General features: G+C 46.3%; 1 protein-coding gene and 1 pseudogene across 2 annotated transcripts; both read right to left on the reverse strand.

The window, feature by feature from the left end:
* Positions 1-163: 163 nt before the first annotated feature.
* ZNF282 (zinc finger protein 282) lies at positions 164-27,834 on the reverse strand. The gene is made up of 8 exons (XM_080931839.1): positions 27,656-27,834; positions 25,100-25,519; positions 16,561-16,687; positions 16,027-16,146; positions 13,015-13,134; positions 10,969-11,082; positions 10,048-10,161; positions 164-2,506 (listed from the first exon to the last, which is right to left on the reverse strand). Exons 1-8 carry the CDS (start codon positions 27,818-27,820, stop codon positions 1,677-1,679), a joined length of 2,010 nt encoding a protein of 669 aa, XP_080787965.1. The 5' UTR covers positions 27,821-27,834; the 3' UTR covers positions 164-1,676.
* Positions 6,158-6,735, reverse strand: LOC308432121 (large ribosomal subunit protein uL6-like; annotated as a pseudogene). The gene has a single exon. The product of its transcript is annotated as a large ribosomal subunit protein uL6-like (transcript).

Below are 27,834 nucleotides of genomic sequence, written 5' to 3' on the forward strand. Positions count from 1 at the left end.
CCCAGCTTATTGGGTTGCAGTTCATTGAGGTCTGCTGTAGGATGCCATGCTAGAGCACCCTCCAGCTTTGGGAACATGCAATCTGCAATCTGGATACCTTTTATTTAATTTCAAGAATTCCCTTTGCACGGCAAAAAAGGGTCTGAGGAAAGCAGAGCAGCGCAGATGAGCAGACAGAAGCAGTGCTCACAAAAGTGGTACCATGAAATGCTGGCTACCCACCACACTCCCTAGCGGGGAGAGAAACAGGATCCACAAGAGGAGCGGGAAAGCCATTTTTTTTTTTTTTGACACAAACAAGGGTCCTGGGGCATGCCACCCCACCCCAGTGCCTGGCCATGCAAGATGCTGAAATGGAGACTGGCCCACCAGGCTGTGGTGGTGCTGGGAACCATGGAGTGATGCACCAAATGAAAGGGAGTCCTTTGGGCGCTTCCCAAGGCGCCTGCAGGGTCAGAGCATAGTAGGTCTGTGTCCATGTCCATGAGCACAGTCAGTTAACAGATAGCACCAACTGGGATGCCCAGGGCAGGAGAGAGAGCTCAGGCTCTAGCACCCACTTGCCCAGCCCTCATGGGCAGAGTCTCATTCCTTGGTGGCTACTCTGGCAGCCAGTCTTTCCTCACCCCGTGCCCTGGGAAACTGGAGTAAATCATCAGGGTGAGGTCTGACCCAGGGCACCAGCTGCCTCTGGAGGGCCTGGCCTTAGTTGTGCAGTGAAAAGCTGCTGCTGCACCTGACTGATCAGAATTGAGAAATACAGGCTGGGGGAACAGGATGCTAGGGCCCAGGCTCATGTCAAGGAAGAGCCTTCCCAATAACAAGCCTAGACATTTTACAGCCCATCAAGTCCCTGTTCCCAGTTTCCTCAGGAGTTGGCCCCTGTTGCTTCTGAGAGGATTTGGGGGATCCAGGGAGGGAAGTGGGAGAGGAGAGAGACCAGAAAGGTCAGGTGAGATCGGTCTGAGACCGACAGAGGTAGGCAGTGTGTGCGGTGGGGACACTGCACTGGGCTGGAGCCCTGGTGCGGCTTGGCCGCACTGTTCTCTTGTGGTCTAACTAAACATCTCACCTGTGTCTCAGGAAAACCCCACTCCACCTATCTCAAAGGGATAAGCTAAGGGTGTAGATAGATAACGGATAGAAAACACTTTTTAAAAAAGTATAAAGCGCTATTAGAGCGCGAGGCAGTGTTGTCATGAGGATGTCACCCTTAGCGCTTCCCTCAGCTTCCCCATTGCATCTTTGCTTTCTTTTTCAGGACGTCTCCTCACCTTAGGATGGATCATATTTCCTTATTTCAGAAGGGGTTTGAGACTCCCTGGTCGCTTTCCCTGATCAGAATCTGTAACCCTGGTGGCCAGTGGGCACACTAGGAAGTCCGAGGCGTGTCCAAACGATTTCTGCTGCCTTGCTGTCCCTCTGGAACCTCCTCTGGCCACTGGGTCCACCCTATGAGATGAACTGAACTGTCCACTAGGGTTGGACAGTACTGGGGTACCCAGGTCCACCCCTTGGAATACCCTGTCTGGAGTGCAATTCCTGTGCCGATTTCCAGCAGGAGATGAGGAGAGGGCGGGGAGTAGCGCTGAGAACCGTGGAGCAGGAGGGTTGGTCCTCAAGAACCCTGGCCCGCCCCAACTCCAGTCCAGTCCTCCCCGCCCCCCAGCCCAACCCTAGTCTCGCTCTGGCGGCACCTGAAGCGGCCGCGGAGCCCCCAGGCCCGGGCCGTTGTGCACGCGCAGGTGGTCCTTGAGTGACTCCTTGTAGCGGAAGCTCTTGCCACACTCGCCACAGGTGTAGGGTCGCTCGCCCGTGTGGATCCGCTGGTGCTTTAGCAGGTTCTGCTTGCGGATGAAGCTCTTGCCGCAAAGCGCGCACTGGAAGGGCCGCTCGCCCGTGTGCAGCCGCTGGTGGTTCTGCAGGTGCTCCTTGCGGCTGTAGGTCTTCTCGCACTCGGAGCATTTGTAGGGCCGCTCACCGCGGTGCGTCATTTGGTGGCGGATGAGGCCAGAGTGGCAGTTGAAGCTCTTCTCGCACTCCGCGCACTCATAGGGCCTTTCCTTGGTGTGGCTGCGGTGGTGAATGATGAGGCTCTTCCGCACGCCGAAGGTCTTACCGCATTCCAGGCAAGAGTAGGGCTTGCTGCGCGCCCCGTGAGCCAGGAGGCTCCGCCGCAGGCCGCCCGGGCAGCAGCTGCCGCAGCCACTGCCCGCACCCGTACCCGCACCGGTACTGTTGCCACTACCCGCACCAGTACCGCCGCCGCCGCTGCCGCCGCCACCACCACCGCCACCGCCTGCGTTGCCTTCTCCGCCCGGCTGAGGCTCGCCTCCGGTACTGCGCTCGCCTGGAAGCGCAGGGAAGCCGTCTTCCAGCAGGCTCCGGCTCCCGGGTCCGCCAGGGTTCTCCGGCACAGCCAAGGAGGGCAGGCTCTGCTGGTGAGGTTGGGTTTGGGGCTGAGCAGAAGCTGGGGGTGGGTTCTTTACAAGCAGCAGGCTGTCACCTGGGGGCAGGAAGAAAGACAGAAGTGACAAGCTGATGGCGCTCATCTTCAGGATTCCAGTGTTCCAGAGGGAAGCTCGATCCTCCTGGCCTCATTTTCTTTAATAATTAGATGAGCCTAACGGCCCACCAATGCCCTACGATTTGGGATCAGGGATAGGAAAGTCCTCTAGGTTGTTTCTGCTACCCCAGAAGTCACCTTCAGAGGTAGATTGCCTAGGGGTCAAGAGCACTAGCTCTTTGTGGGTTGGATTTCCAGCAACCGCAATGCAGCTCACAACAGTCTAACTCCAGTTGTAGGGCATTTGATCTCTCTTCACCCTGCATGCACACGGAGCATACTCATGCATGCAGGTAAAGCACCAATATACATACACATTTTTTAAAAAATTGTAAATTTAAAAAATTTGAACTGGGTGTGATGGTATACACCATTATTTCCAGCACTGAGAAGGCAGAAGTAGGCAGATCTCTGTGAGTTCCAGGCTATATAGTAAGTCCTTGTCTCAAAAATAAATAAATAAAAATAAGTTTAAAAGATTAAATGTCACATTGCCCTGAAGTAATAAAACTTAGTTGTAGTCTGGGGGATAATGTTAATTTCTCTTTGGAGAGTCTATGGTAGAGAGAGAATTTGCACGATTTGCCAGAATGGAACACAGGGAGCTTGAGTCCAAACCTCAGAGGGATGTGCAGTTAGGGCATCAGGCCAAAAAAGGCAGGTTGGGTAACTGTGATGTTGCCCAAAGGCCTCTAACAAAACCATGATGTCATTTTACATGCTCTCCAGGGAACTGCTTCTTCTTGGCTACAGTGCCTTTCCCTTGCGCTCTAGCATCTCTAGGCCATAAGTCCCAAACCTCACTACTGCTCTTGCTCTGGGTACCTGTGTGTGTGTGTGTGTGCAGTGGGCTGAGTCCAGGTTCTTTGTGTCAGAACAATGACCTCAATTCCCTTTTTCTTATGCCTTTTCCTCTGTTACTGTACCACTTTCTGGTTCTCTCTCCCCCAAGAGGAACCTAACCCTTACTCAGAGGCAACCTGTGGAAGACAGTGAAGAAGGTGAATTTTTATCCACCCCCTTCTCTCCTCAGTACTCCCATTTGGGAGCAGGAACAAATGGAGGCTACTTATAGTCAGAATCTCTTATAAGTATCACGTGTCAATAAAAAAGCCTATAGCCAATAACCTGAGGCAGGAAATAGGAGGTGGGACACAGGCAGGAAGAGAGAGGATTCTGGGAAATAGTGAGAGAATAAAAGGAGAGAGTCAAGCAAGATGCTGAAAGAGACACTGGGGAAGATGCTGAGGAAGATGTGAAGGAAGAAACAGGTTGGGACTGAAAGAGAGGCAATTAACCATGTGGAAGACATGGAATAGTTTGAATGGGTTAAATAAGTTACAAGCTAGTCAGAGAATGAGCCAAAGCTTATGGCTTAGGCCATTTATTAATAAGCAATTAGTCTTAGACTCATCATTTTGGAAGCAGGAGTCAGTCAAAAAGAGAAACTGATTTTTTATTTTTAACTTCTCGGGTCATAACTGTCATGTTTCTACCTGATCCTTGAGGCTCTGAAGCCAGTTCTTAAATACGACCTTATACAGACCAGGCTCTGACCTGTCTTCTGGACTAGTCAATCCTCACTACTATTTCTATTGGAGTGGCCAAGAGCAAATGTCAAACTCATTCTCATCTTGATGCCAGATACTTGAGTGCACCATCCTGGGTCCAAAGCACTTGTGGTCCCTGTACCACTAGAATGTGGATTTTTGCTGCTGCTCCACCAAGGTCTGTGACTTCGCTCCTTTCCACATGCTCATTAGTTTCTGTGGATGCTTCCCAGGGAACCCACGGACAATCCTACTCTGATAATTCTTGAATCTCAGCATAACCAGCAGTCCACTTTCTCCACATCCCATCATGCCCTGCATCCCACATACTGTTTTCTTTGCCTGGCCCAATTCAGCACTCAAGGTCAGACAGAACAATTACTCCATAGCAAACACCCTGGGGCTCCACATTCGGGTGCTAGAGAACTGCGATTTTGTCCTAGGTGGCCTTTCTCACTGACTGGTGCCCTGGCTCTTGTAGTTTCCACTCTGCAATTACTGTAGTGCTCCTCCTCTTCCTCCTCTTCTGTGTTTCCTCATGCATGGGCATGAGAGGCTTTGCCTTCTGGCTACTGCTGCTAACTGATTCAGATATGATTGACATCTGGTAATTTGGTGTGAATACTATGCTGGAAGATTTCTGGAAGGTTCCTAGCCTTGAGAGCAGAGGTTCTCAACCTTTCTAATGCTGTGACCCTTTAATACAATTCCTCCTCTTGTGGTGACCCCCAACCATAAAATTATTTGTGTTGTTATGTCATAACTCTAATTTTACTATTCTTATGACATTTAAATATCTGTGTTTTCCAATGTGTAGTGTGTTGAGGTCTGTTGCTATGTAATATTATGCTAATTACTGACCCTGGTTGTCTCAGGGGGGACCATCAGGTGCACCAAGTGATGCTATGTGACCTTGCTCCTTAATTTAAAATTATTGGTTGGATAAAGATGCCTACAGCCTATAGCTGGGCAGAAGAGAGGTAGTTTTGGTTCCTAGGCTAGGGGTCTGAGGCAGGACCACAAGGGAGAGAAGAAAGAAGGTGGAGAAAGGAGAAAATGCCATGGGGTAGGGAGTCATGAAAACACAGCCATGAGGGCTGGCCAGCTGGAGTTAGAGTGGCCCAGATGGAACACGGCATGTTATAACTCTGGGTTATTGATGGGGAGTAGATTTTAATAGCTTAGAGGGCAGATATCTGCCCAGCTCTAGTGCATTGCACTAAAGACTATAAATATGAAGGTTTTGTGCCTTTCATCTGGGAAAAGAATGAGCAAAGGTGGGGTAGAAACTCCCAACTGAGATTAAATAATCACAACAACAGTAGTGAACATTCTAAAATTTCGGTTTTTAAAAAAACACAGAAATATGAGAATATGTTTTTGTTTTAATCCCAGATGTAGGATGACTGTCATTTGCCTTATGCTCTAGCAGAGGCATGGTTTTACCAGCTGCAGATTGTTTCTGCAACTGTGCGACATTTGGAATTCTGGGAAGTTTTCAGAGGGTATATAAATGCTAGAACCCCAGGAGGCAGGGTTGGTGGTTATCATCATTCAGAGGGGTGACTGCGGTTTCTTAGTCATGCTCAAAGAAGAAACAGAAGGAAAGAATTTAAATTCAGATCTCTCTCTCTCTCTCTCTCTCTCTCTCCCTTTATCCTTCTTTCTCTCTTATTTATAGGGGTGAAATGGGGGTAGGGGTCAAGGGTGGGAAAAAAAACCTCACAAAATAGTTAAGGCAAATTACAAGTAGTGGATCAAAAGTTAAAGATAAAAAAGGAAATTTGATTTGAAATGCCAAGAGGAAATGGCAGGGGATGAAAAAAATGGGTTTTTATTTTTCAAGAGGCCAGCAAAAAGTTTATACTGTGGCTGCTACTATTGGGATATCGTTCACATCTAACCAGACCCTACCCCAGTTTGCTCCCAGAGGGGATTTTCTTTTTTTTTTTTTTCTTTTTTTTTAATATCTAAATTTTTTATTGTCCCCAAATTGTACTTGTGTTCAGGGTCTTGTTTCTGGAGCTAGGAAACTGAGGTCTCATTCATCAGCCTGCTGTATGGTTCCCTTCTCAGACACATAGATGCCATCCAAAAACTTTCTGATGTCCTTGTTTTTAACTGTTGTGGCTTGCTGAATCAGAGCCGCTGAATTTGAAACAAGTTCAATATCATTTCCTTCAAGGATTAATTCATCCTTCTGGGCTTGAGAGACCGAACAAGCAACACCTGTCCTCATCCGAACCCTGCGGATGTATTTTTCACCCAAGAAATTTCAGATTTCAACCAAAGACCCATTCTCCTGAATAACGATGTTGATGGGGAAGTGAGTATACACAGACCTCATCTTGTAACGGAAGCCCAGTGTAACACCCTTGATCATGTTCTGAACATGACTGCAGATGGTTCTGACAGTGGCCAGCTCCTTTCTGTTACCCCACCATTTGTCAACACGGAGCCTCTTCTTTTTCTTCCCAAGAAGACTCAGCTCTACATTGATGTGATTGAAGTCCCTCCGCAGAGTTCCCCTGGGGCCCTTCACAATGACTGTGCACCCCTTCAGAGTGATTTCGACATTATCTGGAATGTCTGATTGCTGAGAATGGTCTTCATTCTCGCAGTAGATGGGGGCCCAGAGGGGATTTTCTATTTTTACTTTTTCTTCTTCAAATACTTTGTTTCAAAAGAGTTTGAAAGACTGGCTGAGCAGTTGGAAAAATGGCTAGTGGTCATGGAGGGGCCTAAGAAACAAAAAAATGGCCCAAATAGGAAAAGAAGACGGGTTACCCTAGTCTATCTTTTCTAAAAGGGTTACAGAGTTGGCTGTACAGTTGTAAAGATATAGGTGGAGATAGAAGCTCTTAGAGTTACGGAACACCAGAAAAGAGAGAACAAAAAGGCTCAGTGATGGTGACTGAACAAGAGTGGTGTAGAGAGAATACCTTATGCATTGTATGAATGCATTGCCTGTCAATTAACAAGCCCATGGGCTATGTCTTAGGCAGGAAATAGAAGGTAGGACATCTGGAAGGCAGGAAAAAGGTCTGGGATAGAGCCAGGCAGAGCATTCATCTGAGAAGATGTGAGGAGACATGGTACCTGAGCACAGGTAAGTAACAGCCATGTAGCAGAATGTAGGTTAACATAGTTGGGTTATTTTAGTTATAATCTAGTTAGGGTAGAGCCAATTATATGGCCAAGGTATTTGTAAATATATTTTGAGTATGAGTCTTAATTCTGAGAACATAGGGCTGGGAGGAAGAATCAAGACCCAACTTTACAGAGTAGGAGTTTCCCACATTAGTAAAGAGGGAAATAAACTATGCCGTGGGGCAGTTGGGTGAAAGAAAAACTGAAAACAAAACAAAACAGGACAATCTGATGAAACAGCCCATTTCAAAAGCAAGGGTTAACCTCCAGCAACTGAGCGGCCAGAGTTAGAGGAGGGGCAGCCCGGAGTCACAAGACCACCATCAGTTTCCCAGTACTTGTACAGCATACGCCTGCTAATGGTGTAGAACAGGTTATGATGAGATAGGATGGCATCCTAAAAAAAATAATAGCTCTAAGGTGTTTTTAAAGAGGCCATGATTTTATATAGGATGCACTCACCTTATGTGAAACGAAACAAATTCTAAATAACTGAGCTACTGAAATAGAATTATTCCCAAGACTGGAAGGGATAGGTAACAGCTGTACTAAAGTCTGGCCCACAATAGAAATGGTTCACATGGGGGTGGGAAAAAGCCATGAGTACTGAACAGTGAAATAGAGTGAGAGGAGTGAATACAGTAAAAGATCAGTTGTTAGTTGAAGGGTAGTACTCTGATATACAAGAACAGATTCAATTTGATAATGTTACTATAGTATTTTAGATAATACTATAGTCATTTAGTGGCTTTGAGAGGTTGAAACAAAGTTGAGGAGTCTGGGAAAAGGTCCACCTTATTTACAAAGATTATACAAGGCTCTGGAGAATCCTTCACTGATTTTTTTTTTTTTTTAACCAAGATTAATCTTAGCTGTGAAAAAAAGCCATATCAGACTCTGACTCAAGGCAAGGCAGGTGTTGATAAAAATCTTGGCATTTGAAAATTCAAATACCGAATGTAAAAAAAGTTATTTGACCATGAAAGGCACAGGCAGCACCTATGGACAAGTGGGCAAGGGAATGAATGACTGATATTAGTTGTAATATGTACCAGGTTAATATAATAGGTCAAGTTATAGCTAGAGATCTCTGATATCAAAATATCTAGTGCTTCAATGGCAGGAAATACAGCAATTTCCAAAGAGGCTGTGACCAAACCAAAAGCCTCAGATCTCAAATACCTGGTGCAGTAACTATGAGAAATATAGTACTTTGTACAGGAAAAGTGAACAAGTCATTTCTAGAGACAATGGTTTTCCTAAATCTCAAAAAGGAAGAATGCCAGTGCTTCCTGGGGAGTGTATAGAATGCGCACCACCACCACTGGATTCAGGAATGCAGACCCAAAAAGAGATACTCAAAGTGATTTCTTAACATCAGGAAATGGTCTTGGAAACCTGGCTGGAGTCACTCAGTAGAAAGTATGAGCTGTTTGGTTCTTGTCAGTTAGGAAATAACAAGCAGGAAGAAAACCTCAACTAAGTATTGCAGACCTAATGCTACCACGGTCAGTGCTGATCAAGATAAACACAGATAAACATCTTCCTTTATCCCCAAAGATTCAGCGTTACAAAATACCCACTGAAGTTTATTATCTTTTGTCCTCAGGGACAGTTGGGATGATCTTGGGAAGGAGGGGACTGATTTCCCAAGGATCCATTGTGCATCCAGGAATTATAGATGACAGTTTCAAAGAAGAAATTAAAATTATGGTCTGTGTAAAAAGAGAGAGGCAATTTAACAGAGGTGACAGGATTGAACAGCTGCTACTCTTCCCCACATCAAAGGCAAACCTGCTCCAGTAGAAAGAACAGGGGGTTAGAGAAAAGAGCTGTGGAATTAAATCTACCTATAGACAATAAGGCTATGTTAACATCAGAATGGAAGCCAGCAGTTTTGCCCAGGGGTCTGGGATTTGCTTATATTTCCAAGGGAAAGGAACTGATAAAGGTTAGAATCAAGCATAAGAGGTCTCCTGAAAACACTGGCCACTAACTCGAAAAGTGGTTATTTCATTATAAATGTTTCTGTTTCTAATTTCCCATGATACATAGCACAGCTAATGGCTTAGAACAAAAGGGAGGAAATGTAGTGACATTTCTAGAATTTTTTTTAAAAGAAATATTATAAGAAAGTGTTTTTATTTTAATCCCAGGGATATGGGGCTACTTTGGACTGACTGCAGGAGCTGTGATTTGCCTCATGCCCTAACAGGGGCATGGTTCTGCCAGCTACAGTTTCTGCCACTGTGAGACATTTGGAATTCTGGAAACTTTTTAAAGGGTATATAGATGCTAGAGCCGTGATAAGTGGGGTTGGTGACTGTTGGTCATTCAGGGGGACTGATTGTGATTTGTTGGTAGTCATGCTCAATGAAGAAACAAGAGGAAAGAAATTAGATTCTGGGCTCTCTCTCTCTCTCTCTCCTTTACTTCCTATCTAATGATAGAGAGTGAAACTGGAGGGATAAAAGGTAGGAAAAAGAAGAACCCACAGTACCATAGGCCAGCTATACTGTGTTCCAAGAATCTTTGCCCCCCCCCAAAAAAAAACCCTAAAATACAAAATTAAAGTAAATTTAAAATAACAAATCTAGAAATGGTGACTGCTATCATTTCTTCCAATGCCAGTAGTCAATCTTCTGGTTTTCCTGCACATTATCCTGGTTTGCCAACAGGTTACAAAGCAGACTGCTCTAAATTCCACTCCAAACAAGGACTCACACCTCTCCCATTGAGTGAAAACACACCAGGGTTCCAGCAGAGGTGCACATTACTCACTGGGCCCAGAGTCTAGTCCAAGCTCTCCTTCCATTGAGTCACGTGGGCCCCATGGATATGGCTGCTCTTCCTGCTTGATCCAGGACAAAATGTCATGTGCTGAGATGAGAGATTCTGTTGTTAGGGGAAAAAGGCAATCTTAAGACTTCATTCATTTTTCACTGAGTGCCCGCTATTCACCAAATTCCAGAGAGACTGTGGGGCCAGGCCACGCTAAAGGAAAACTCAGTGTTGGAGCGTATAGGGTCACAACTGGCTGGTCGGACCTGTAGTGCAGAGGCAGAGCCAGAGCCACTGATAAGCCCATGGCAAGACCTTAGAGTCTATGAGGGACTCTGCTTCCCATCTGTCTGGTCCCCTCAACCAACTCCTACAGTCAATTCCTCATTCTCTCTCCTTGCTATGGATGGTAGGATAAGATGGTGACGTCAGAACTTCTACAAAGAAAGCCCCTGGACCTCTCAGGTTCACAAACTCATACATAAACCCATCCCCAGCCCAGGTGAGTGAGCTTCCCTTCGCAGCTAGAACCTCCCCAGAGTTTTCACGGGAGATATCATACAAATGCAGCTGCAGAAGGGGGAATGAAGGATGGCCCTGTGATTAAGAGCACTTAGTGCTCTTGCAGAGGACCCAAGTTCATTTCTAGCACCCACATCATCAGCTCATAACCTTCTTACTCTAGCTCCAGGAAATTTGGCCTCTGTTGGCACACACATACACGTTATTTAAAATAAAATAAGTCTTTTAAAAAGAAAGAAAGAAAATATAAATTACTTGCTCTTTAACAAACAAATACACATTACATTTTGCAGCCTTTTGGTTTTGAATCTTCAACAAGCAATGTTAAGGTAATTTTTTATCCATTCCACTGGCACAATAAATGCTAAGTTTAATAATTCACTCTGACATCTTTCTCACCTGAATTAGGGTCTGTGGGAATATCTCTCTCTGCCAAATCCTGCTGGTCCCATACACACTGCTGTTCCTCCTGCTTAATCCGGGACAAAAGGTCCTGGGCAGAGATGGGGGAGTCTGCTCATGGGAACAAAGACAGCAAACATGTTAGAGAAGGGGAGATCCCTCCAGTCTCTGTATGTAGTGAACCTGATTTCATGCAATCATTTGTTTTCCCTGAAGGTCAAGGAAAAGAATAAAGTATCCCAATTAACTAACAGTTCCAGCCATAATGAATGGAACTATGTCTGAGGTGGTGTATGTCACAGGACAGTGAATAAATTACAAACTATCTCCATAGATTCAACCAACCAGGATGAGGTCTCTGCTCTGGGGCAGAAAAGAAGATCTCTTTACAGAAGAAGGGATCCTCAGGAGGGTACTTCCCATGCAAACAGTCCCTCCAAAGAAGCCTTTTATCAGTATCTGAACAGAACTTCTCAAACATCCTCCCCCCCCCCCCGCCCCAGGCTACTAAATCTGTAACCACACACTTGGGAAGTAGAGGCAGGAGGATCAGAAGTTCAGGGTTACCCTTGACTACATAGAAAATTTGAGGTGGGCTGGAAAGATGGTTCAGCGGTTAAGAGCACTGGCTGCTCTTCCAGAGGTCCTGAGTTCAATTCCCAGCAACCACATAATGGCTCACAACCATCTGTAATGAGATCTGATGCTCTCTTCTGGTGTGTCTGAAGACAGCCACAGTGTACTTATAAATAATAAATAAATAAACTAAAAAAAAAAGAAAAAGAAAGAAAATTTGAGTCTAGTCTTGGGTCTATTAGACTCAATATCAATTTTTTTCTTTCCTTTTTAATCAAGCTCAATTTATCCTTTATCTATTGCCTTCTTATCTCTTAAAGGTTTCTAGTGACAGCAGTATTTGATGTATTTAAAGAACCCATCTAAGGGGGCTGGATGCCCTTCTGGTGTGTCTGAAGACAGCTACAGTGTACTCACATAATACATAGATAAAAAAGAAAGAAAGAAACCCATTTAATAACCAGCGAGGGCCTGGCTCCTGCTCTTTGGCTATTATCACTTGTCTGTGTGTCCCAGGCTTTCCTGGGGGAGGGGTGAGGTAGGACCACTTATTAGTATGGTAACTAGTTTTAGTGTCAACTTGGTAACAATATTCAGATATTTGATCAAACATAATTCTGGATGTTATTATGAAGGGATTTTTAATAAGCGAGATTAACATTTAAGTTAAACAGATGACCCACTGTAATGTGGATGGGTCTCATGTAACCCTGTAAGGGTTGAATTTAAGAAGATGGCCAACCCTAGGGAAGAAGAGATTCTGTTAGAAGACCATCTTGTGGATAGAGCTGCAACACCAATCCTTTTCAGTTCCCATCCCACTAGTGGACTTGCTAGCAAAGTTTGGATCTGTCAGCCACTCTAATCACATTAGCCAGTTCATTAAAACAAGTCCCTGTACATACATGCATACACATGATCACACGGTACACACACAGACAATTGGTTCTGTCTCTCTGGAGAACCGGGCCTCATGTTTACACACCTGCCACAGCAGGTTCTCATCTAAACAAACTCAACTGAAAGAACATCCAGGAGCAGCTCCTGTGAGCCTGCAAACCAGGGGAGCCCAGCTTCTGAGTGGCAGCTCATAAATACCTGTGCAGTGTATCTTTGTGGTCTGAGACCAGGTCTTACTGGTTTTGAGAGTCCAGCACCATAGAGCTCAGTAAAGTGCTTGAATTAAGTAAGCTGCTTTTTATAGAGGACAGAGGGACAATCCAAAACTTACTGGACAAAGGAGAGGGAAAACAAACAAACAAAACAAAACAGAACAAGCTAAGCTGAATGTAGCTATAAACCCTCAATGCTAAACACCACATTTGTACCTCTGTGGAAGCCTGTCTCGGTCCAGTTCTGCATCCATCCCTCTTCCTTTGCTGGCACAGCCCTCTAGACTGATACCTTCCAGGGACTACAGACTATACTTCATCCCTCTTTGGTCAGGTAGTTATTTGACTCACTTACCAGTGATGGATTCTGTGGGAATGGCTCTTTCTTCCAGGCCCCGCTGGCCCCGAACACACAGGGCTTCTTCTCGCTTTACCTGGGAGGACACGTCCTGTGCAGGCACCAGAGGCTCTGTTCCTAGGGAGAGAGAACCACATTTCCCAGTATGTGTTGAGGTCAGAACCATGGTTGCCAGCACTTCCAGGGGACAGTACAAGAATCTTAGGTTCCTACTGGAGCCATGTAGGACCCTGTGGAGGAGAAAGTCCCAGTAGCAGAAGAGTGACCAATATTCAAGAAAAGGGATAACAAAAAGAATATGATAGTTCATGCCTGTAATCCCAGCAGTCAAGTGCTGAGGCAGGAGGATCATCATGAGTTGGAGGTCAGAGTGACCTGAATAGTGAGTTCTGAGCCAGGTTGGGCTCAGAGTGAGACCTCATCTTGAAAAGGAGACTAGGCCAATAGCAATATGAAGTCTGAAAAGCCAAAGGCTTTGGAAACAGCAGTCACTCACTCTTGCTTTTTACCCCAGAGGCCAGACACACAAACACGGCTCCATGAAGCAATCAGGTTGGGCAAAGGCTCAACTAAATCTTGATGTTGTGTGAAGAAAAAAGTATCCTTAAGCATAAAAGCCATCACACATATTTTTCACAGAATTCTGCTTTGTAACCAACAGGGTATTTTTTTTTTTTTTTTCTGCAGCTTTCTGGGACAATGTAATAGTTCTTGGTGGAAGACTGCTCAGGCAACAGGAGACTGAGTGAGAACCCAGAGAGTGTGGTTCCAGTTTCAATTCCACCACCAGCTCTCGCCACGAGCAAGCTCACCTCTTTGGGTTTCATCTAAACTAGGTGGAGTGGTCCCGGTTCTATTTTGTGACCCAAAATGGTGATAACTCAGGGAAACTGCTATGGACACAGGGCCCAAGATTAAGAGCTGCCACACAACATTAGAATCTGTAACCACAGCTGCCAAGGAACATTCACGGTGCTTGATGACGAGTGGGAGAAGCCACTGAAATGAAACATTCATCTTGGAAAGTGCACAGAGGCAGAGGCAGGTCTATCTGGCTGAGGCTTTGTGGGGATGTGGGGAGGGACTGCTAATGAGTGTGGGAGATTCTCATGATGCACACGTTCTAGTAATAATGTCTATGTGACTTTGTGGACCACTGAATTAATAAAGAGGGAATTTTATGACTAAAAAGCTATAGTAAAACTAAAGATTGGGAAGGAGAAAGAACAGCGCTGGACATTTCCACGAAAATATAATCCATTCAAGTGCTGGAGAAATGGCTCAGTGGTTAAGAGCACTGACAACTCTTTCAGAGGTCCTGAGTTCAATTCCCAGCAACCACATGATGGCTCACAACCATCTGTAATGGGATATGATGTCCTGAAGAGGAAATTTAAGGGTTCTTTGGAAAGTCAGTTGAATGGTGTTTTGCTGGGGCAAACATACAGAGGGATGTGCAAGCATGTAATAAAGGAATCTTTGCTAATGACACACATGTGTTGGTCCTCCTTACACTGTGCAGTTGAGCTGCATTTGTTAGGATGCCATAGAAATGCACCCAAAAACGTCTGGGGGTGGGCTGCCGTTTGTTGCCTCTTCCAAGAGCTCAGGCTGATTGGATGCACGTGCTGAGGCAAGGCCCATGCTGAGCCTCCTGGAGGACACATGATGTTTGGAGGGTATAAACAGGACTCCACAAAGTGACAAGACAGAGTTTGGCTTGCTGGTACAGCTAGCTGTGCAACCCTTGTAGGTCTTGATTCTTCACTGATCTCTGCTTCCCTGAGGGAGGCTGAGACCTTCTCCTGGTGTTTCTGTTGGTCCCTCCTGCTGACTCTAGACAAGGCTGAGGCCTGGCTGTCTCTGCTAGATTATGTCACTGCTGTTGCTAACCTGACTCAACCAAACTGTATCTGTGAGGTATTTGTGAGTGGATCAAGTTGCCGCTGCTGACCTGTGAACTGAACTGCTGATTTCCAGACAACATAGATGGGAGTTGATCCAAAAATCCTTTCTAAACAGGTTCACTTCCCCTGTAACCTTTCTTTTCCACTACCTCTGGTGGATTATAAGAAAAGCTAAAGCATCTAAGAACCTTCACTAAAATTAAGGTTTAAAAAAATTAAAGTTACAATGCCCTCTTCTGGTGTAGACAGCAACAGTATACTCATATACATAAATACATATGGGTGAGAGTTGGTAAGTCAGTTGAGCAGATGACACTAGTATAGCATCATACCACATGTTGCCCAACACTGTTCAAGAAGCAGAGGCACCAGGGCAAGCCCTCCAGAGCAGATTCTACTGTCTTCCATCCTAGTGACAGCTGCCAAATGTAATAATATTCTTGGGACTAATTGTTCCTTTACTAGTGAGGGAAGAATCTTGGGGGTGAATAGGGAAGTATGTGTGTGCCAAAGCAAGAATAGGGTATGAGATACAGATTATATCCAGGCAGTGAGCAACTGTCCAGGCAGAACCACATGTCTGCTGCAGACTTCCTTTTTACCTCCTCTGTTAGTCTCCCTGAGACTGGGCCTGGGGCAATTTGTTCCCAAGCCTAAGGCCTTAAGTACCCCATCACGTCTGGGAGGTGTCCCAGCCTAAGTCCTTCCTTACTTCTTTATTTATTGAGATAGTGTCTCACTGTGTCACCCTGGCTGGCCTGGAATTCTCCACACAGAACAGGGTGACCTCATACTTACGGAAATCCACTTGCTTATGCCTCTTGAGCACTAGGATTAGAGGTGTGTGCCACAGCCAGCCTCTTCCCTAGCTCACCTGAAGCTCAGAGCTATTAAAGGCCAATGCCTATGGTATTGTATGATTTTAGGCCCTGAGGGCATGTCCTGTGAGTGATCACACCACAGCTGTGATGTAAGTGTTTCCTGGGTGTATTAAGACCTATTCTCTCATGACTACACAGTAGTAGCTCCTTGTGTGTGTGCAGGGTGCCCATCTCTCCTCTCCTGCCCCTGCTCGACTCATCCCTAGCTCAACAGTTATTACCTGTGTCTGCAGTCACGGGGATTTCTCTCTCTTCAGGATGATGCTGCTCCCACACACAAGGCTCTTCCCTGGGTTCCGCCTGGACTGGGGCATCTGGCTTGGACACTGGGCTATCCGTGTCTGTGAATGAGATGGAGAAGAGGGGAAAAGGGTTGAATGAAGTTGGCAGGTAAATTCAGACCAAGGTGATGAAGCAGGGCTCTCAGTTATCAACATCCCACAGCACGGCAGCCATTATATACAGCAAGAATCTTGAAAGCAGGCCAACAGAAACCCAGGCTTCTTTCTGAGAGTCAAGAGCACGGAGCCCATGGTTGACCCCAAACTGTTAGGATACAACACACGGAGGTACAAACTTGATATTTTACAGTATTCTAGGATAATGGCAGTGCCGTATAGACTACCATAGCAACAGCTCAGCTGCCACCCTCTAACACTCATCCTATCATAAGCTCCACGTTACTTTCCACCAGGCTCCTTTGCATCTTGAAGCTCTCGGCAGAGAGCCTTTGCCAATGGAGAGAGTACCCTTACCCAGGGACATCAGGCTTTTGTAGTTCTCCTTCACCAGGTTGCTGTAGAGCTCCTTCTGCCATTCGTCCAAGTTCTTCCATTCGTCCTCAGAGAAGTAGACAGCAATGTCGACAAAGGTCACTGGGACCTGGACCAACAAGGGATTTAGTCAGCAGCCTGCTACTGTTCCTCACCCCTCTCCTGGAGGCCACAGAGCCAGCCTAGCTCAGAGCTTGGTCTCTGTTCCCAGCACCCCGATTTCTACATCCGAGGTCGCATCCCTTCATTTCTATGGACAGGGTTCCCCATGGCTGGCCTTCCTGAGTATCCGATAGTAGTGGTGTCAATACTGCCCGTTTACTTTCTGTTGTCTTCTTCTCTAAACATTTTATTTATTTGTTGTGTGTGTGTGTGTGTGTGTGTGTGTGTGTGTGTGTGTGTAGAAACATCCATGCAATGGCACACATGTGGAGGTCAGAGGACAAGTGGCAGGAGCTCATTCTCAAGTTCTGCCAGGATCCAGGTTGTCAGTGGCAAGGGCCCATACCCACTGAGCCCTCTCTTCTCTTTTTTGTCCTTTGCTATTCAGAACTATATGCTGAGGGCAAAGCCATAGTCAGTGTGCTTCTTTGGGGGCTCAGGGTAACAGGGATATGAGTGACACCAAGTGTGAGAATCAGAGAGCCAAGTACAGTAAAATTGTGTGTGACAAAACCTGTATTTCAGGTCACATCACCTGTGTGTACACAGTTAATTTTTTTTCAAGACTTAATTATTTTTTATTTTATGTGTATGAATGCTTTATCTGCCTTATGTCTGTGCACCAAGGGCCAGCTGTGCTGACAGAGGCCTGAAGAAGGGCTAAGATCCTCTGGAAATGGTGTTATGGTGGATGCGAGCCTCGATCTGGGTATTGGGAATCAAACCAGAGCGAGCCCTGTAGAAGAGCAGCCAGTGCTCTTATCCACTAAGCTATTTCTCCAGCCCCCAAAGTTAAATTTTGTCACTAAAACATGTTCATTCCATATTGAACATGCGGAGCACGTGCCTCGGCTTCAGGAGCCCGCCCTATCTTTATGAGGAAGTCCTGCTGTAGTTGTGGCTGCTCTCAGCCACTGCTAGTCAAGGTATTCTGCGCTGCTGTTTCGTTCTGACCACGCGCCTCGTCCATACTCATTTCAGCCTCTGCCAGCACCACCTCGTGTTGGACCAAGCTGTTTCACTTCCATTAATTAATCACTGAACTTCCCTCTCTGACCTCCAGTCTTCCTTCCTAGCCCTCTCACATCCCTACTGAATCCGTGGCTCTCTCTTACTCTGAAGCCCAGGCCCTATTCTACATGGCATACTCAGGGCTAAAGCTGGCCTGTGCGGTACATTTGTGTGAATGATAAAGAGCCGGGGCTGTCAGTCCACAAGCCAGGTGCATTAAACTGCAAGGGGACCCTATGCAGGTGTGATATGCATAGCTGTGTGCAATGCCTACTGACTGACAGCCCCCAGTCCATCATGAGAATTAGAATTCCTACCAGGCATGGACAAATCCTCACTCTGAGAAAACATGTGGTCCCCTTTCTTCATTCTGTTTCCCTGTTGCTAGATGAAACCACAAAACTCTCCAATCAACACCTGCCACAAATTCATACCTTCCCATACTGTCCCATGGCTGTTTTGGAAGCCTTTTGTTGACCTCTTTTTGACACCTTGCCATGCTCCCCGGGAAGCTTATTGCAAAGTTCACTCCCCAAGCCCTGTCTGGCCTCCTTCCATCTTCTGCTCCTCTCTGACCTCAGGCTCCTTCTTTGCCCTTTTCTTCTTGCTAAGCCAAACCTTCCACATTCATTCTGTTGTTCTCGACCTCCCCATCTGCAAGACTCATTCCAAACAATGCTGACATTTACATCTTCAGTTTCTCCCTCTCACTGGCTGTTTCTTCTGTGGGCCATTTCAATGGAAGGAAGAGCATTATTCACACAGACTGGAAAGATTGCTCGATGGGTAAGGGCATTTGCCACCAACCATGAAGACCCGAGTTCAAGTCCTAGAAACCACATGGTGGAAGAAGAGGACTGATTCTTGCCTCTCCACTTGTGCTATGACACACTGGTGCACACACAAATAAAAATGTAAAACAAAACCCTTCACTCAACTCTATTTTAGTTCACTTGGGGCATCCAGAGAAAAGTCTGTTTTTTTCTTTTTCAAAATCCATATACATTTTAGCTCCCTAAAATCTAACATCTAGCTGGCTGTTAATGGTGCACACCTTTAATCTCAGCACTTGAGAGGCAGGGGCAGGCAGATTTCTGAGTTTGAGGCCAGCCTGGTCTATGGAACTCGAGTCAAATTATATCCTGGAAAATCACCAATGACTTGCTGTTACAGTCTCCCTGATAGGCAAACCACCTTTCCAGAATTGTCTTGTTTAGTTCCTGTGTCTATATTGCCTGTTAAACAGCTGGCTCACAGGGGAATTACTAAATGGCTACTACCCTTATTCTTTGCTATTTCTTTACCTTAAGGTTGGCAAGTCATTGTTTTTATTGCAACTGTTACCTCTTTGAGGATGACTTAAACTTTCCTTGTTCCCTTCAAAGTTCCACAGCCTTCTAAGCCATTCCTTTCAATCAGTTATTGACTATAAGTGGCTAAAACTAAGTATATCCAAGGTGTGTTCACCATCTTCTGCAATATGGTGGCATCTTCATCTTATTTAACCATTTCTTTGGAGTCAGTTCTTCCTCCTCCTCCTCTTTCTCGTCTTCCTTTTTCTGGCCTTTCTAGACAGAGTTTCTCTGTGCAGCTTTGGCTGTCCTGGAACTCACTCTGTAGGCCAGGCTGGCCTCCAACTCAGACATCCACGTGCTTCTGCCCCACAAGTGCTGGGATTATAAGCGTGCACCACCACCACCGGGCTGAGACTAATTTCTATCCAGATGGAAACACACATCACTTTTTAAAAGTGTCATGGTGACAGAATACAGAAAGCTAAGACATGGTCTGAGGTAGACAGAAGCCTGCAGACTTGCTGCAGACAGGAAAGACTAATCCCTTAGCAGACACAATAGGCCTCAAGGATCAGAGAGGATATCCTTCCTAGACCTAATAGAAAAAGAGAATGCATCTTGACTACCCAAGAACATGCAATGAGCCATTAAGGGTGGTGAACCTTATTCAATAACATTCTCCTGGCACACAGAGTTGTGATTATAAAACATACCCATGAGATTCTTTTGTGCACATGTGTTCATGTTTGAGTGTGCATATGTGTACGGGTACGTGTATACTTGTGTACACACCTCCTTTGAGACTCAATGGCTTGGAGCTCATCAGTTATGCTAGACTGGCTGGCTGGCCATGGAGTCCAAGGGGATCCTTTCGTTTCCACATCCCTAGCATGTGATTACAAGCACACAATGACACACCTGGCTATTTTTCATAGGTTCTGGGACTCAAACTCAGGTTCTTACACTTTCACAGCAAGCATCTTGCAGACTGAGCTATCTCCCTAGCCTGTAAATACTTTTATAGTCCCTTAAATTAGGAGAGCCTAATTCTCCACCTCTTGGATATGGGCAGGGTTTGTAGCAAATAAAATGCTATTGTATGGCACAGAACATGCAAGACCCATCCCAATCTCTCTCTTTGAATTCCTCAATCTAGGAAACATAGAGGTAGCTTCCATGGTATAAGTAGGTTCAAGCAGTCCTGGTGAGGTACAATAATGAGGTAAGAAAGCTATAGTCAATGTTTAAATGACAGCACCACCAATCAAAAGCCACACTGGAAGCTCACGGGACTGACTGAACAGAACCATCCAAGCTGTTTCTGATTCCTCACTCACAGAAACTATCATATGATATATTTATTAGGCTACCATTTTGGGGTTATTTACTGCCCAGCAACAAGTAACTAACAATGACTGCATAGTGTTTTCCCATAAATAAAATCAATGACTTCCCACATCTCCACAAAGAAATTACAATGTCATCTTCATGTTATAAATGACAACACTGAAGCTCGAAGGGACCAGCTAGACGTTTGCTAAACTACTTTACACTTTAAGGAGACACTGATGAAGCTCAGAAACAAAACAAATATACTTTCCCAATAGTAGGAAAGCCAGAAGGTGGCCCAGTCAAGATACAAACCCACGTCTTGGGGTCCAGAGAGAGAGCTCAGCAGTTAAGAGAACTAACTGCTCTTTCAGAGGACCTGGGTTCGATTCCCAGTTCTCACAGAGCAGCTTACAACTACAGTTCCAAGATCTAATAGTCTCAGACATACATGAAGGCAAATGCACATTTAAAAAAAAAAGTCTCTAAGAAAACCAAACAAATCTGCTGATCCTATGTCCCATAACAATTTCATTATCATGCAATGGCTGGCGGCAACTTGAGGTTCCTTTCGCTTTAGTCAACACATAGAACAAGAGGCAGAGCTAGGTAAGAACACTACACTGAGTTAAGGCACATGGTATAGACAAGCGCAAAGGGAAGCAGGAGAATCAAGGGAAATGCTGACCATGCTGCTAGAGCAACACATCCCAAATCAAGATGAGGCTATTACAACTCAGTGTCTTACAGCCTAGATACACAGATGTCTGGTAGCTCTTCTGGTACTAACAGTAGACATTCTGGTTAGGGAAAGCCAACCAAAGGAAACCAAAAAGGAAATATTCAAGATTCAGGAGGAACTTGATACTGCTCCTTGTTTGTTCATTTGGCTAAGGTATTGCTATGTAGCCCAGGCTGGCTTTGAACTCAATACATAACCCATGTTGGCTGCAAACACAAAATCTTCCTGCCTTCCAAGTGTTGGTATTACAGGAGTGTCCTACCACACAAAGCCTGGGGCTGGATTCCTCATATAAAGTGACCACAGGAAGGCACACTGATTAAGTAACAGCTAAGCAAACTCCCCAAGGAGGTCAGGGATTGACAAGAGAAGTAGGCAGATAACCAGAGAAGGAGCTTCCTGGGGGAGTGTCCCTGTTGTGGGAGCATCTGGTGATGCTGGAGAACAGCAGGAGGCCAGACAGCTGGCAGGTACTGGGTGAAAGGGAGCATGAAGGGGGTGAGGTCAGGAAGGTGGCAAGCTCAGACATTTATTTGGGATGAAATGGGAAGCCAGGGGCTGGCTCGATGGTTCAGTGTGTAGTCACCTGCCACCAACACTGACAGCCTGAGCTCCATCCGTGGGATCCACGTGGTAGAAGATCAGAATCAATTCCCACAGACATGTCATGGCACACATAACTCATCTCTCTAAATAAAACCTAATTTTAAGGGTTTAACAAAAGATTGTAAATAAGAAGAAAAAGACGAGAAGCTATTTGGGAGATTTAGATGGTACAGTATAACACTTTTTTTTAAAGACGGGGTAACATATACCTCTGGAGTCACCTTGAATTTGCTATGTAGCCTAGAATAATGATCAAATTCAGATTCTCCACCTCCCCTTCCATGCTGTGATTAAAGGCATGTGCTACCACGCCCAATTTTATGAGGTGTTAGGGATCAGTTTGTACATGTTAGGCAAGCATTCTACCAACTGAGCCACATCCTGAGGCCATAAATGAGGTATCTGAACTGGGTCACTGTGACTATTATTTTAAGAATATATTGTAGTGCGGGGCCTACCCAAGGATGGAGAACAGGAGACTAGTTAAGAGACTAGAACAGTAATCAGGTAAGATGAGAATGGCTGGAAGCGAGTGATGGAGCGGGACAGACCATGAGGTGCATCACACGTAGGGTGTGAGCAAGGCAGTGGCTGGGTAGGGTCCCAGGACTTAGGTTTGCGTGACTGAAAGGATGGAGCTGTCATCAGCAGAACAAGCTTCAGACAGAAGGTCCAGTGTAGGGACAATTCTGGAATTTTGGTTTCTTTTTAAAAAATTTATATAAGGTTATGTTTTCATTTTAATCACGGGTGTAGGGAGATGGGGCTGCTTCAAAGCAGCTGACTATGATTTGTCTTGTGCTCTAGCAGAGGCATGGTTTTACCAGCTGCAGGTAATTTCTGTGGTTGTATTTGGAATTCTGGGAACTTTTCAGAGGCTAGGGCACCAAGAGGTGGTGGGTTATTGATTGTTGATTGGCTGTTGTCGTTTGCAGTTGGATAAGTAGACATGCTCAAGCAAGAAAGTAGATATCCTGACAGCTAAGATCAAACTTGCCCCAAGGAACTTGATGCCCTTAATGGCAGGAAAAAGTCTAACAGTAACATCATCATCCCTTTTCCATCCCTTGACTTTACTGAGGGATCTCTTTCCTTTCTTCTCTATCATTTTTTTCTCTCTTATCTAGTGTTGGGTTGAAAAAGTGGAAGAAAAGGGGTAAAAGAAAGAAGAACCCACCAAGTTAAAGCAAAAGATACGCTACAAGCCAGGGTTCAGGCTGGTCAAGTTAAATTCAGGACGCTGAGTTAGCAGGAAGAATGGTGAATCTAACATCCAAGAAGCAAATCTGGGTGGGATACAGGATAGGGTGCATTTGGGAGCTACAGCCTGCAGTTACAGCCATGGGTCTGGATGGAGTCAGGAGGGAAGGGATGCAAATGAGCACAGATGCTGAGACTGATCCAGGACCACTCTGCAAAGACTCAGAGAGTAAAGAGGAAGCAAAGCCACCAAAGCTGACTGAGGACCATTGGCTGACAAGAGAGGGAAAGAATCAAGAGAGACATCTGGAAGCCACATGAAAGGTGTTCCAAGGAAGGAGTGGCCACTTGCTACTGGCGATGGAATTAGAAGGATGAAGGCAGACTAATGTCTGTACACTGTGGGCATAATGAGGACCTTAACAGGGAAAGATGGGGAGAAAAAGTCTGATTGGCGTTGGTTCCAGAGAGAGTTATCTAGTTACCAATTTACTGGAACACTAAGAATAGATGAACCTGTTCAGTGGGAACAGAGGATCCAGACAGCCCAGTTCTTCCACCACATAAAGTACACGGAAGAATAAGAAAAAAAGGAAGAGCCTACAGGTCTCAAAAAGTCGCAGGCTGGCAAAACGGCTTAGCAGGTAAAAATACATGCTTCACAAGCCCGGTAACCTAAGTTTAACCCCAGAACCTACAGTACAAGCAGAGACCCAATCCTGAAAACTCTCATCCAGCCGTGTATGACTTTTATTTTGATTCAAGCAAAAAAATAAAAAAAATAGAGTAAAGGGATAGATTGAAAATGGAAGAGATAGAAACAGGGTAATGTGGAGCTTGTCATACTCTAAAATGAGTGACTGCATTTTTAGAGTGAAAACTGAAATATTTACGAGTAAGATGCTGCGATGATGATAAGGATGATAAGGTCTCACTTGGTAGCTATGTCACTGTGTAGACCAGACTGATCTCAAACTCAGGGAATTACCTGCCTCTTCCCCACAATGGCTGGGCAAATTGCATGCACCACCACAGCCAGTATGAAGAAAAGTACTGATGCCTAGGATTTAAAAATAAGAATTGGGAAATGAGTAGAAAAAACAGGACCAGGCAAGCATTTGATTGTTGAAGCTCATAATGGGCACTCAGGGTATATTACAATATCCTATCTACTTTGGTATGTATTTGAAGAGCCAATATTGAAAAGGCAGAGAGGAATTGGATGTAACAAATATATAGATAACTCCTTCAAAGCATTATTTCATGTTATAATGGTGAGAACGAGAATGAGGTAGAGGGAGGTGTGAAGTGTTCACACGGTGGTGAGCATTATCTAGGGTGGAGGAAATGGATGAGGAAGAGGAAGGGTAAGGGTAGAATAGTCCTGGAGCTCAAGGCACAGCCCAAGACTGTGCGACCAAGACAGCAGACCAAGGGACAAACTTGTACACTTCCATGTATGGAAGTGTCTTTTTAGCTTGCTACCTTTATTTGTGCACATGTATATATAAGAAGATAACTTGCAGGAGTCAGTTCTGGATGCTGGGAATCGAACCCCGGTCCTCTGGAAGAGAGAGACTAGTGCTCCTAAACATTAGGCCATTTCTCCAGGCTGGCTTTAGTTTTATTGAAACAAGGTCTCATTCTATAGACTAAGGCTGGCCCTGAACTCACTGTGTAGCTCCTTCAGTGCTTAGATTCCTGGTGTGAGCTGCCATAACCAGCTCCCAAAGCCTCCATTCTCTCAAAGAAATAGACACAGGGCCACCAACTTGGGAGCATTGATGAACCAGGAAAAGGGTGGAAACAGGAGTAGATCAAAATTCTAAATCCTGGAAGGGCCCAGCTGACATCAGTGATCATAACTCGAAAATTATTCTAGGCAGCTTGCTTTGGAGCCTTTCTTCAGACATGGTTCAGACAAGCGCATGCATTGTCAAGTGAATAAAACCAAGCATTAGGAACCACAATTGTGCAGACAGACAACTCAGGTAAGCTGGAGGGCAGCAAGATCAAAGACTCCAAGACAAGCACATAGGGTCTTTGTGGGGCCAGCTCTGCTGGGATACAACAGGGCCTAAGACAGGCTTTACAAAGCCACGGAGACAACATGGAACTGGTGAAGTCTACAGTGCTTGGATTTGTTCACCTACCCCACCCCTGTCTCACCACATACCTTAGGGGCCTCCCCCTTGCTGCCAGGGGGCAGCCGCAGGACCCAGAAGTTCCTGTTACGAAGCAGGTTCTCCAGGTTCTCAAGCCGACGTTGTAGCAGCCCATATTCCTGCAGCAGGGTCCCCAGCACGGCCCACTTGCTCTCCATGTGGTTACCAAACTCCACAGCTGTCTTCTCGCAGTCAGCAAGCTTCTTCTCCGCTGTGCCTGTGCGTCCCTCCAAGTTCAGCAGCTGGCTAGCCTGGGCATCCACCTTCCTCTCTACAGCCTGAATGGCAGCTACGACGGTCCAGAGAGAGATCTCTGCTGTGGGCAACTGGGGCTCACGCATCATGCGGTCAGGAAAGACAGGGGCCCTATCTGGAAAGGGCGGGAACTGAAAAGGCATTGGTCTCCTGGCATCCATGTCCCATTCTTGAGCCTGTGTGCAAGGGAAGAAAGTGACAGCTCAGGATAAGAATATGTGTGAGAGAGAAGGTGGCCTAAAAATGGGATAACCAGTCAAGTGCTATGCAGTATCTTTCTTCTACCAAGCCTCTGCCTCTGGATGGACTCATTAATGACCTCCGTGATAGCTAGAGCAGTCACCCACCCATCCAACTAACCCCTCTTCCGTTTCCTAGTTACTAGTTCACCTGCCTTGGCCTCCTCACCTAACATAGCACAGACCCTGTCTCTGCCTAGAGCAGCTGCTTTCTTCAGGGAGTGCGCTCAATAGCAAACTTCCCATCTGGCTCTCATTCTTTGTTTCAAGGTAGGAATTTCCGTGTAAGTTGACTGAAGTTAATCTTCTGAGCAATCTCTCTTGCAGGTTGGGGCAAGAACGATTATCTCTGCTTTAAAGATGATGAAATTGAGGAACAAAGAAGCAGCTGGTCACTCTTTAGCACCGCCCTGCCCTGCCAACTGGCAGGGTTCTAAGTGTAACACAAACACTTTGCAAACATGCAATCACTGCCACTTCTACTAGGCCTGCCCTACAGAGGAGACCAGAGTACCTAGGCTGGCCGACAAACCAGGAATCGCTAAATTCCACACACTGATACTTTCTCATAACTATGCAAATTGAAAAACAGGTTTACTAGACAATATCACTTATTAGACTGGAAGAGGGGACATTCTTCACCCCTGTGAGGGCTACAAGAAAAACTGGTAGCTCCCTTCCCTACTTCCTGATGAGGGGGCTCTGGATCATGGGGAGCCCCCCTTTCTTTATCTTCCATTAGGTATAGGCTAATAGGCTGGGTGGGGTGCTGAGCTCTACGACAGAGAAAGAAAAATGGAGGGTGGTCAAAGTGTGTTCGATGTCAACACAGGCTGATAACTGATGTTTTGTCTCAAACAGGACAGGAAGACATGTTCCTTTCTCTCTTTTGGTTCTCTCTACTTCTGCTGAAGGGGTCCTCCGGTCGGGAAAAGTGGAATCCTATTGCCTTGAAGTGAGCTGGACTGGCCTTTGACAATCATACAAACTATTTTCTCAAACTCTGAGAAGCTGTGATAGCCAGAAGACTGTCCCCACGGTGTCTAAGAATTTCTCTCTGATATGGGAGTGAGAACAACAGGGCCCTAGGAATGCCAGCCTCAGCTGAGTCCTGGTGGCTGGATGGCTCTCAGTGCCATCCCTTGGGCTTATGGAGACTTCACTGGGGCCTTGTCTAAAGAAAGGGCTAAGACTGACAATGGAAGTTTAGCAAGTCTGAGGCTGGTTGCATTTCAGCAGGTTTGAAGACCTACAATTGGTCATTTTGCTCAAAAACAACCAAGCAACTTCATATTGACTTGTCAAGTCTTAGGTCCCGATTGAGTATCAGGTGGGGACACAGGGGAGCCTTCTTCAGAGTCCAGTCCCCGGGCAACTCTGTCTCCCTTCTGAGACAGCGATGTTGTCACTCTGACCCTTCCCCTTGTGTTTTATACCCAGGGCCGTGCCAGCTAAGTCTGAGATCACGTACGGAGCCTTCTCTCTCACCCCCAGGACCCCAAGACAACGCTCAAGGATGCGGTTTGGGCGTAGTCAGTTGTCTTAGGCTGCTTTGGCGATTCCAATATGCAGGCAAGTTTGCCAACCCAAGATGACAAAGTCCCCTCCCAGTCCATTGCCTGGCTCATCCGTTCTAGAGAAGAAAAGTGGGCTGCTCTTTATGGTCGGAGAAAGACAGCAATAAAACAGCTGTAAGCCCTTTTATTAAACTGGCTACAGTGTAAACATGGTTGAACTGTTCCCTCAGTGGGCCGGGAAAAGGCCTGCCGCAAACCCAGGCGGGTCGGACGCCAATAGGAACCCGAGTCCCCCGTTCAGTGAAGCAGCCACCGCCACGCTAGGTCCCGGGCAACACAGCCCTGGCTTCCGCATCCTGCGGGCCCTGGGTCCCGACAGCACCGGCCGGGACAGTGGCACCGTGGCAGCGCGGCAGGGCCTGGCGCTCCGGGCCTGCATCAGGCCCGCTCCACGGTCCGCCCGGGGCCCCGGCAGCCGCGAGGCTCCCAGAGGCCCGGCCCCGCCCCGCCCCCACGGCAGCGGCGCGGCCATGGCGCCCGCGGGCGCTGCACCCACCTGCATGGGCGGCATTCCCTCGGCCATTTCCGCACGCAGCGCTGGCTCCTGGTGGCAGACCTCCTCCGGGGGCAGAGCCTGGGCCCAGCTCCAGCTCCCGCTGTCCAGCCCCAGACCCTGGATGCCCAGCTGCTGAGGCTGCGGCCGTGTTGACACAAACTGCATCCTGGGAGTGCTGT

The sequence above is a fragment of the Micromys minutus genome (assembly GCF_963924665.1).
Source record: "Micromys minutus genome assembly, chromosome: 18".
Classification (NCBI taxonomy): Eukaryota; Metazoa; Chordata; class Mammalia; order Rodentia; family Muridae; genus Micromys; species Micromys minutus.

Coding starts and splice junctions, on each gene's coding strand:
- ZNF282 (XM_080931839.1), bottom strand. CDS start 27,820: ATGCAGTTTGTGTCAACACGGCCGCAGCCTCAGCAGCTGGGCATCCAG. Junction 13,135..16,026: donor CCCCGTGACTGCAGACACAG/GTAATAACTGTT, acceptor CTCTCTCCCTAG/GAACAGAGCCTCTGGTGCCT. Junction 11,083..13,014: donor TCCCACAGAATCCATCACTG/GTAAGTGAGTCA, acceptor TCCCATGAGCAG/ACTCCCCCATCTCTGCCCAG.